The sequence below is a fragment of the Protomyctophum bolini genome (genome assembly GCF_963924005.1).
Source record: "Protomyctophum bolini genome assembly, chromosome: 4".
In the NCBI taxonomy this organism is placed as follows: domain Eukaryota; kingdom Metazoa; phylum Chordata; class Actinopteri; order Myctophiformes; family Myctophidae; genus Protomyctophum; species Protomyctophum bolini.
In genome coordinates this window covers 33,666,544-33,678,303 of record NC_137865.1, presented here as the reverse complement: position 1 = coordinate 33,678,303, position 11,760 = coordinate 33,666,544, and the positions used below count along the sequence as shown (strand labels likewise).

At 41.3% G+C, this 11,760-nt stretch overlaps 1 protein-coding gene across 1 annotated transcript; it reads left to right on the top strand.

Moving 5' to 3' along the window:
* The first annotated feature begins 132 nt into the window (after positions 1-132).
* Positions 133-1,552, top strand: cUnh15orf61 (chromosome Un C15orf61 homolog). Its single transcript, XM_080760728.1, has 2 exons — positions 133-979; positions 1,101-1,552. Exons 1-2 carry the CDS (start codon positions 637-639, stop codon positions 1,226-1,228), a joined length of 471 nt encoding a protein of 156 aa, XP_080616854.1. The 5' UTR covers positions 133-636; the 3' UTR covers positions 1,229-1,552.
* Positions 1,553-11,760: the final 10,208 nt, after the last annotated feature.

Below are 11,760 nucleotides of genomic sequence, written 5' to 3'. Positions count from 1 at the left end.
ATTCCCATTTGGTGATATGATGATAAAAATGAGACAGTCAGGTTTACTCTCTGGAGTCAAGACTCTCAAGAGGAACAGAAATGCTGCGCTGCGTTTCTGACCGGATTGTTATTAGTACCGCGCACACGCGCAAACTGATAAACTACAGCATGAAATTGAAAGAACAGAACAGCCCTTTCTGAATTACCTTCACCTTCGGCCGACATGTATTTGGAATCTTGCTCTTGCCCTCTGTAGCGGAATTCGGAATATATTTTTTTAAGATGACATTCTATTAGGTCTGGCGATCCTGCCTGTGCCTGTTGTGTTGTTAGTACTATTAGCACACCATGGTAGCTTAGCGACACAATCCCTGCGTATGACCGTACTGTACGTCTTGACAGCCTATGCCAGCCAGCTGATCTTTCTGCTGCAGACTTTTAGCAGCAGGTTCCGTGGTGGTGGAAGAACCATTCATTCGTTCGTTCCGTGTAACGTAATACTATTCATTCTATTGCTGCCGAAGGATCTCCAGATTTCTCATTTTAAGTGAGAGTCCACACAGCTAACATTTGGTTCGATCTCATGTAACAACTAACAAGGTCATTGAATGCAGTCAAGTGGCAAGGGCAGTTCGGCAGGAGGAGACCTAAAGTTATGAAGTTAGTTTTTAGGACGATACACAGCGCCTTTCTACGAATTGCTCTGTTTCCGAGCACATTTGGCAAGACAGGCCCGCGTCCCAATGCATCAGAGGTGTTGTCCTGCCACCTGGTGCAGCGAAAGTTCCCCCCGTGGACGTCGTACTGTGTTCGCTACACTGACGTCCACAACGACCAGTTCGGACTGTCCAACTTCAACTGGAGTGTTCAGGGAGCCAACTACCAAATCCTGAGAACAGGCTGCTTCCCCTGCATTAAGTACCACTGCACTAAAGCACCTGCACAAAACCTGGACTTTGAGGACAAGTTTTTCACCATGTTGAAAGTCATCAATCTAGGTCAGTGTGGTTGGATAAATGTAATGTCCTTCTGGCCCTTATAAGATATAGCCCATTATAATATCAATGTTTTATATTCATAACCCATTATGCACAATTTAATTGTATCTACTTGTTGCAGGTATCCCCTGCTTAGCCTATGGCATTGGCTGCTGGCTGGTGGTGGGGGCTGCTGAGACAGTGCAGACCAGTGCTGGACCGGTCAAGGTCTATTTTGCCTACAAAGAGGATGAAGGAGCACAGTACTGAACTAAGCAAAATCACCACAGTGTTTTTTGTATAATGTGACCCTGTCATTCTATTTAAACTGTGCCTGAGACTGTTACACTGGGCCCATACATTGAATTTTTGTCCTGATATTTGTGTAAATCTTCCAGTGATGAATTATAAACGATTATTTAAACTGAGCTAATTTATTCTTTCAAGCATCTATTATATATATATATATATATAGTCCCACTACTTACATGCATTTGTGAAACATGTTGATCACAAATCAGTCACAAGAAACCTATCACGACAATCCAAAGGTTTTACCTGGGAGTTTTGGCCACTGGCTTCATGTGCTTTCAACTCTGTTCAAATATTTATAACTTATTAAAGCTATGGAAATGTTTGCATTTGATTTTTTGTTGTTGTGGTTCATATAACCCATTAATTTGCACTGGTCTTAACACTGGAACAAAGTCATGCGGATGCAGGGAGGTTGACGAATGATCAGAAGAGGCTTCTAAAAATTATAACTAATCCATGTTTAAATGTCCCTAGCCCTGCCTTGATAAAGAGCCAAGTATTTAAACTTCAATTGGAGAGGAATACGTTCTTATAATGGAACAGTTTTCCAACAGTACAGCACAGCAGCATCCCCTATTTGACTACACGTCCTCTTTGCCTCGTTTAACTTGTAAAATGCAGAAATTTAACTAACTCATTTGTTTAAAGTGAAATTAGTGATCACTCTCCATGCAACAGATTGTCAATAGTGTTGGAGAGGACCTGGTGACAGGACAGGTCTGATAAAATGGGTTTTAATTACCAAAGTGTAGCCTTTTCTGTATGGGCGTCTGCATTACCTCCTTGGGGCCTTCCCTGGACTTTGATTTCTGATAATGTGCTTTGCTGACAGGGCACGCTCAGCTCCGTTGCAGAGAGTCCTCCCTATGAGAGGCAGGTTGACAAACTGCCATATTGATTTTCAACCCCCCTCAGCATCTCCCACTAATAGCATTTATCAGCGACCTCAATTTTCTGGCCTTGGCCTCTTCTCTTTTAGCAACAATGAAGCTGCAGGAATAATTTCTTGTTGAACATGTAAATCAATGGACCTTTTGCCCCTCTTTGCTCTTGGTAATTCTCGGGGTTGGCTGTGATATCAGCTTACATGGCAATGTTTTACCTGTTCCTTTTTGGTGCTATTTGACCTTACAAACCTGTTTATGTGTTAAAATCGGTGCATATAACTGGATGCTTTTAGCATCAGGTCTGGTCCATAGCTCTAATGCAATGCATTTAGAGCTATGTTACTCTTGACTTCCGCGGCTCGCATGAATTCAGACCAGGCTCTCGTCTTAAGCGTAAATAAAAAGAAAGTTTTTGCTACTCACCAAAACAAAGGCGGGTTGTGTTATTAGAAAGCCTACTTTCCTTAGTGGGAGCACTCTGAGCCCCCCACCACACTTATAAACGGTACTTTTTGGCCAAAAGGGGAGTAAAGAAAATACTTTTAGTTACTCCACTGCGCCTTCTACCGATATTGCCCAGAGAATTGCCTCATAGAGAATATTTTTCCTCTGGTGAAAAGAAATCCCTTTCTGGCCAAAAGGTACCGTTTATACGTGTGGTGGGGGGATCAGAGTGCTTCTACTAAGTGTCTAATGAAACAACCCGCCTTTGTTTTGGTGAGTAGCAAAAACTTTCTTTTCATTTACGCTAAAGACGAGAGGCTGGTCTGCATTCATGCGAGCGGTGGAAGTCGAGAGTAACATAGCTCTAAATGCAACGCATTAGAGCTATGGACCAGAGCTAAGTGAACCATTGGTATCGGCTTATGTGCAATGCTTCTAACTTTACCTATTAACGGTTCTCATTTGTAAAATATTCCTTAATGGTGCATGCTGATACCACACTATCTCCCAATCATACTAATTGCCTTTAACAAGGAACAGTTAGACACACTTATGGAAATCTGATCCATGGTGTCAGTCTACACGGATATCCCACCCCTCCTTTCATCTCCAACCTTCCGTCAATGCTGAAAGTGTGCATGGGGAATGCTCAGGCAACCATGTCTTAATTACTCATTGACCCTTTGACCCATGGGCTGCATTGATACTTCAGTACAGCGTGAGACAGATAATGGCACAGGCCTGCAACCGGCTACAGCTTTGTGTCTACCTATTAAAGGATGATGTGAGTCAGTGAAACCCAAGCTTTGGCGGCTGCGAGATCATTGTATTTGTTTTCAGGACTGTACCTTTGGGCCCCACTATACTACAGGGGAGGGCAACCCTTCAACCCAAGCAGAGGCTTAGCGTTACACACTGTACCTCAGTCACCACCAGCACAGGTCTAGGATATCTACCCTGCAAATGGTCTACTGTAAATTAACAGAAAATATAGGTTGGACTCTGTTAAGAGATTGATGCCTTTCAATAAGCCGGGTTAGTGCTGGCTCTATTGATGGAATTAGATTACCCCATGCACAACTAATGTAGTAATAAACAAATAATTAATGTCTGCTTGGCAAGTTTAATTGCATGTTGAAGCTGGTAATATGTTTTGTCAAGGTGAAATCTTTAAATACTAATGCAATTTAGAGTTGAGGTAAAAGCAAAACAAGTGCTGGAATTGAGTGTAGTGTGGCTGAAGTTGTTAGCGGGGAATAATGAAATTGCTCATCAACTCACAAGGTCTTAATTGTATTCATCCACTAATTGGCTTATAAATTCTCATGTGTCCTTGGTGTAAGGGAAAATAATGCCACAAACCATGTTCACTTCACTAAAGTGTTTTATGCAGAAGGCTGATTCCGAAAATCAATTATTTAGCAGGAAAAATCACGCTATTTTTCCTCTGTCATATAGATATATGGCTTGGCAGAAACAATTATTGTACGAACCACCCCTGCAGCTAATGCTGGTGAGGTTATCATAAAGCCCCTAGACGAGCCAGAAGCGTTTCCTAGCATGCTTGTCTAACAGCAGGGGTAATGCAGACCACCACAATGAGGATCACCCATACATTACACCTCAATTCCAAGGTGTCAGCCAAAATTGTAACAGCAGACATGCAGCGGTGGGGCATTTTGTCACAATTAAAATACATCATACTACTTTTCCGGTAGAAATATCTCCAGTGGCACAACACAGACATTGATGTTGGTGAGCTTAGAAGTACCAGTGTACAAATGACTGCCTATTGAATGATCGGTGTGCACAGTACACAGTAGAGCATATAGAAAAAGGAAATATAGTTGTCGGAGACCTTTGTGGTTTCAGTTGCTGACCTCATACCACTGAAACTTGAATTACTACCTTTTACATTTGCTGTGATGGTGTGGAAGTGTTTTTTGTTTGGGGGGGGAGTTGAAGGGGTGTTGGGGATCCATTAAAAATCTATTATACTGTATTTCTTTACCCAGGGGGGAAAACGCTCTCATTACTAAGCACTAAGCAGAATGGAAAGGATGACAAGTGCTGCCATATTTCTTTTTTATACTCCCCAATCCTTTTTTCTTGTCTCGCTTTTTGATGGGTGGTGGAGGATGGGGGGCAAATGAAGGACTGTGCCTGCTGTGCCCAAGCTCCTGACGGTGGGTGCGTGAAAAGCCTGTCAGTCATCTTGTTCTTCTCAAGATGGGTCCCAGTTGAAATAGGGACTTGAGTGCAATGAATGAAGAATACAGGACTCTCCCATCAAGGTCTCTTAAATTAGATTTTGTACTGGAGAATAAATTATTATCCTTATAGTAGTTCTGAGAGGGTTACTAGTATAATACATCATTGTCATTGTTTTATAATGGGTTTAGCTCAGTGCACTTTTAGTTATATATTTCTTTGTTCCAATGTCAGTTGATTATTGTTTTATTTTTCTCTCGGCTCTGATATGATATCACGTTAACTTCATCCATACTTAATGCTTACTCTGTTGACATTAAGAGTAATGGAGTTTAATAGTTTTTTCTGCGACTTGAGTTAAATGAACTATCCATTTTTATTATATATTATGCAGTATTTAAAGTTTCAGCTCATTAAAAAACAGACGCCCTCCTCGCCCCCCCTGGGCCGTCTTTTACCCCCCACCAGCTTGCAGTCAGGCTTCTCTAGCCACAGGCTCTGCGTGATCTGTTTTTGTCAAGTCAAAAATTGAAATCTTCTGGAAATATTTATTTATATGTCTGTTCATTTCCCTTCGCCAGAGAAGAGCTCCTAATGTCTCTTGTGTCGTAAACAAAATGGCTCCAGCAGAATCATGCAAAGGAGGGTGATCAGTGATCAGGCTGGTTTTTTATCAATCGTTTGTTCTTGCTTTGTTTACATGGTCGTGAGCAGGGGGTCAGCGGCCTGATATTATGTTGAGGTGTCTTTGCTTTAATTTAGCTGGAGAATAGGCCTCCCGTGTCGCTTGATTGCACTCATGAGCAACTACCTACACAGCAACTCTGTGGGCAGTGGGATGGAGATTTACATTAAATACACTGATACAGCTGCTGCATACAAACGCAGAAGTGGAATAAATCAATTCTGTTCTCAGAAATGCCTCACATACTTTTTTGATACTGCATGATCTCCAATCTCTCTGCAAATGAGCTGTGGTCGCCTGTAATGGTTTCTGCTCCTCGTGGGAGGCCCGGTGTCTGAGAAAAGCTGCTGATTGAAGGAGAAATGTAATACAGGTGTAAAGCAGACTTGATAGGGGTCTTACGTGAGGGTTATGCATTTTAACAGTTATATACATACTGTTACATATTTATCAAAGAATATGGAATTTGCTGGGGTTGCCTTTTTCCCTCTGCCGGCCCGGCCCCGTAGAGACTGCTGCGTTTCTGCCAAGGTGTCGTTAATTCTGGCAGAGAGGATAGCTATTATGTTGAATTACTAGGAATTAAGGGGTCTAATTTGGTTAAGTAAGCACTTCATTAATGGTGAGTGGATTGCTGCTGCAGTGCATGAGAGGTTTATAAAGGGTTACAGGTCACTGTATACATGGCAAAATCTGCAGTGTTCATTTAATACTGAGAGTGTAAAAGAAATACCCTTAGCTAGAAATAGACTTAGCTTGAATATGTCCATGCTGTGAATGTTTAAAAATGTGTGACTTACGGAGAACATGATTCTTTGGTATTCTGAGTGTGGACATAATAGTGGACAGCTGGCAGTGGAAGTGTGGAAGGGGTCAGGTGGAATCACGTGCCTTTACTTGATGTGCCTCCCCTCTGCAGAGGTGAACTAATTGAGGTGTGTTTTTATCTCGGCTTGCTAATGATGATGAGGGTGCAGGAGAAGTAGACTGTCCCCCTAGGCTGAAGGATAGCATGGCTTAGCCAACCTTCTGTACTTATTGTCCAACAAAGGGGGAATTCACTTAATACAGCGCCTCAGAAAAGTGGGTAATTGTAGCCACAATCAATAAAGTAGCAGAGCAGAAAATGAAAGGTGTGTTTGGTGTGTGTAGTGTAAATGTGTTGTAGATATTGGACAAAAAGCAGTAGTGAGGTTCCTGTTTATTGTGCTTATTGTTGTTTTGTTTTGGGTGAGCTCTATGAGCATGGAGCTCATCCATGCAGCTCATTCCAGTTCATACATGCAGGTTACACTCTATTTCTAAATATCTGTGTGTCCATGTGTATCTTGTGTGTTCATGGCGTCTGTGTGTGCATGCATGTTTTTGTGCATGCATGGTAGAGGGGGTAGGTTTGGTTGGATGAGCCACATTGTTCCTGTGCGGCCTAGTGACATCGCTGGAGGGCAGAGAGGGATGGAACCTGAGTGGGGTGACAGTGATAAATAGCCCTTTTAATAACAGCTGCCCCACTTGGCCAGCAAGTCCCAGTCAGTGTCCTCTGTGTATTTATGCCTATGTTTATTTATGCATCCATAGCAAGCAGGAAATCACCACCGCAGGGGTACAATCATTCTTTTTTTGTGGTGGGTGGGTGGTAGTCCAAATGAAGGGGGGGCGTGGGGGTGCATTGGTTTAACTTTGGGAGGCATAAGCATGCTAGTCCTCAAACTAACATTCATTTGGACTTGAGGTTGATCTATTTTTATGTCCATGAGGATATAGTCATATACAGTATCAGATACATTTACATTCATTCTTATGGCGCTGTTGTATATGCCAGATGTATAGAAGAGCATTGAAATATACTGAGAGGAATTGTAGGTTCCACTTGTAACTACTGTATATAAATCCAACCTGCAGGTGTTGTATTAACCTGCAGTTCATTCTGAGTAGAGGCTGGGGGCTTTACATTCCACGTAAATTGTAAACACACCAGCATCCAGATGGATTTTCTGAATCTACAGCATCCAACAACACACCACACATACCGCGGTCTGACCTCATGTGTTATCATAACATCCTTAAATGTGCATTGCTTTTGAATAGTCGCTTTCATTGTTGCTGTATGACTGAAGGGAAAGTCCTTTTGTCTGCTGAAATATGACCCCCTAGGCCTTGCACTGTGAGCAGGGAGGCTGTAGATCAGAAGTGTCAAAGCGTCTTCCTGGAGGGCGACATCGGGGCTGTTCTCACTCAAACCAATTCCCTCCCCTTAATTGGTTCAATTAGTTAAGCATCCATATACATTATCATGTATGCATTTTTCATGATTCCTCTTAACGCTCTGTTTAAACAGAACAACTTCCGGCTATGATTTGCCATTTGGATGAATGTCAAGGAGACTAAATGATTGCGCTAATTGAGTAATTAAAAGCAGATGTTGGAGCAAGAGCCAGCAGCGTACACTTTAAACACTTTGCCCTCCAGAAAACCTACAGTGTTTTTGACACCCCTGTTATGTATGGATATCCCAGAGGTGCCTCTGTAATAGTTACAGTTTCACCCTTGTGATTATTCAGTTGAAGTCTTTGCTATCGAGCCAAAATGGTGTTTTTATGCTATTTTGGCCACAGGAAATGGTCTGGAAAGGAAAAGCCCATCATGCTGCCTAATGGCCAGAGTCAGTGGTGCACGGCGTCAGCACAAGCTCTAGACAGGCAAAGCATGATATCTCCACCCTCACCCTATCACTCTTACCCCCCGCTGTCCTCTGGTGAGATAGTAGTGGGCTACGTGAGGCTCTTTCGAGGGAGATGATGTTATGTTGAAGGTAATTAACATTGGAAATGTGCCAGTAATGGGATATCAGCGTGGCATCAAATCGCAAAGGAGTGGAGACTACTTCCACGATTTTGACAGCTCTAGTGATTGGAGCATAGCTGGCAGGCATTGCAAAGTGCCGATCAATAAGTAACAATTTTCCTATTAAAGAAAAATTACTTGGACATTGCTCTTAGATAGCTTGTGGCTGCTTCATTTCAGACAGACTGGGATAAATGTCTCCTGTTGTCCATTTTAGGGTGAAGTGCATTTAATAAAAATCTTCCTGTTCTGTCATCCGCTTTTAGAGAAATATAAACACTTGCAATCCATTTTGAGACAATAATATTACTTAGCATGCTCACCTCATGTGCCCCAAACACGCTATCCTGGATATTTCATGCCTTTAATGCACAAGCACATCTGTCATATAACCAGAGTGATGATTACATACTTGAATGCAAAATGGAGACAGTTCAGATATTCAGAAGCAGTGAAGAGAGAGTTGATGACAAATCTTCTTTTAATAATACTCTAGGCCACTAGTGTGACTAATGAACTTAGTAATTACTCTTCATTGGCTGGAAGAGTTTAGCCCGGGTGAGATGGAAGCGGTGGCTGCTGGGAGCCACAGAAATGGCACAACAGGCAACAATCAACACAGTGTCTGCACAACAATCAATCAAATCTGTCAGGCCCTTAACAGTCAGTGTAATTTGTTGGTGTTCTTCAGAAATGAGTACAGCCTGTAAAATGTAGCTAAGATCACTTTCCCAAACACCTCGCAGCACAATATGTTTAAACCAATGAGATATGTACCCTATGATTTATGACGCTGCTTTTCCAAAAAGAAAAAATATATATCTTTGTTGAACTATAGGAATGGTTCTGTGATTTGAGACCTCACCCTCTGAAATAGAACTCAGTATTTCTTGCAATATTCAGACGTCTTTTAGGAGGTGGTTTGCTTTAGTATTCACAGCTTCTTTACTTTGCTGACAATTCAGTCAGTGTTATGACTTGAAATTGGATGAATATGTGAGTTTGAAATATACTGACTCATTTGTTATCGTAATGGACATTTTCTATTAAATATATAGCTATAATGAATTAGAGATCCCCCGCAATGTGTAGCTATAAGCTTTCATAATGACTTATAATGTCTTATTTCAACATAAGGTATAAAAGTTCAGTCATATTCGGTCAGATATCACAATTGCATCATAATTGCTCTGCATTTTTGTAGGAAAGGTTATACAGGAGTTGTTATACAGTGTTATGGACATTATGGCAATTTCTGCAACCACAATGGTGGACAGAATAACAATGTTTTATTTGTATATATGGTGTATAAAATTGAGTTGTTCCTACATATAAACTCATTATAGAGATAAATGCACTGGAAGCGGTCAATAAGCTGTCATATAGCTTATTATGGCATGCAATAATCCCACTATCTTTAGGTGGAGATGGTTACAGAGGGCAGTACACCAAGATGTTTATAAGACTTTACAACCTTTAATACAAAGTAGGTATTGCAAGCAATTATGAGCGATTGTGATTGTGAGGTCACATGCACGCATCCGCCTGGGTGACAGCAGACTGCTGGGCGAGCACTGGCGCTTTGGCATGGGGGGTCAACATATGGAATGAATTCTGTACTGGCCATATATGGAGCGTGTCTTGAGTGTACAGGGGGGTACAGGCAGAGCCATAGAGTAAGACAGAGTTACGCAAACTCCGTTCACTTCATGGGGCCAGTCCAATGGCGGCTCTCCTACATAGACTTCTATTGAGCATGGGGATAACCGGAAGTTTACGGAATGCATTGGAGTCTATGGGCTAATATTGGTGACATCACGTGATGTCACGAGGCATGACCATATATGGGGCGTGATCAACTGACGGGAAAAACCCAACTCGACGGCATATCATGGCTACTTGTACGCATTATAAAGACATACTAATACATTATTCATAGCTTCATAGAATGTAACGGAAATGCACAATTTCATAGTTAACTGCGACCTGCCGTCGCAATAAACAACTCTTATAATGCATTATGCATGTGTTATAATGCATTGTGAAGACATACTACATAATACATTATACATAGGCTTCATATAATGTGTTACATTACTAGAAATTCAGTTGTTTCTCTTATACGGTACTTATACAGTACTTAGTGGAGTATAAATTCAGTTTAGCCGAAAGGTAGACTATTTTGCAAGTGCATCATTATACAACACAAGGCATTACACAATAGTCTTATACGAGATACAACACAGCAAACTAAAATAACATGGACATGGAATCCCTGGTCCAGACCATATTCCATGTTTTATTGTGAGACAATAATGAAATGTAGTCATTGTATTTATTTAAGTCTGGGTTGTGGTGTTTTACTGAACATCTGCTAAACCGCAGTGATATTTAAATACGAGCCAGAGGAGTGTGGTCTGTAATACTGGACTATTCACAGATGCTCCTTTTTGCGAAGCTCCAAATCATGTTTCTTAATTCCCAGAGCCACATCTCAATCATATTCCCTGCTAATTTGAGAGTCACCCTCATTTCATTTTAAACGATTCATTTTCGGCAAATTTGTAAATGGCCCTGATGTGTTCTACAATTTAGTCAATTACTGTTTCAGCCGTCAGGGCTCGGGGGACCAGGAACACACATGGCCTGAAGGTACCGTCTCAATAATTGTTTCAGAAAAGTTGGGACTGGATTGCTAACGCTGTGTTCCACTTATTGAAATGTCAATTGGAGCCAAGACCCTTTTTACATCTGCTCTCTCTTTTCTGTGCTACCGTACAGTGTGAGCGTGACTGGCTCCACAGTCCACACCTCGCTTCTATAGTCTTTGTTCCACACACACTGGTGAAGAGTAAAACAGTCAATGTTTCTTTACCGTTCATGCCGTTTCTATATTCCTTCTTGTGGTATTGTGCTCATATTGGTAATAGGACCAGAGAGTCATCACAATGGTGCTGTACCTGACTTTTAGAGCACTGTTTCCCAAACAATGGGTCGGGACCCATTTGTTGGTCGCGGATAATTTTTTATGGGTCACGAGTAAATAAAAATCCCTTATTTTCTCTGTTTCGTATACATTTAGCTTTTAATTATTATTTCAAATTAAATAACAAATAATAAAAAAAATATAAATCAAAGATATTCCACAAATTAGAAGAACAAACATTTAAAGAAGTACTGAAAATAGCCGATCTATACAAGCTCCTAAGATGTTGCATTAATTGCGACGTGTTAGGAGCTTGTAGATCTGATATTTTCACTAGTCTGGGTCCCGGGGAGAAATTTCTCTTTTATTTCTCGAGATAAAAGGTGTTGGCAAGTTGGCAAATTCACTTTGAACATGCATAGCGTTGCTCATGTATAAGTAATGTATTGCATTTATCGCATGACTTTCTACTGGCATTATTTGTAAAAAC

Bases quoted from the DNA above. Each gene is read 5' to 3' on its own strand.
- cUnh15orf61 (XM_080760728.1), top strand. From the start codon at position 637: ATGAAGTTAGTTTTTAGGACGATACACAGCGCCTTTCTACGAATTGCT. The intron at 980-1,100 runs GTCAGTGTGGTT...TACTTGTTGCAG, and splicing joins GTTGAAAGTCATCAATCTAG to GTATCCCCTGCTTAGCCTAT.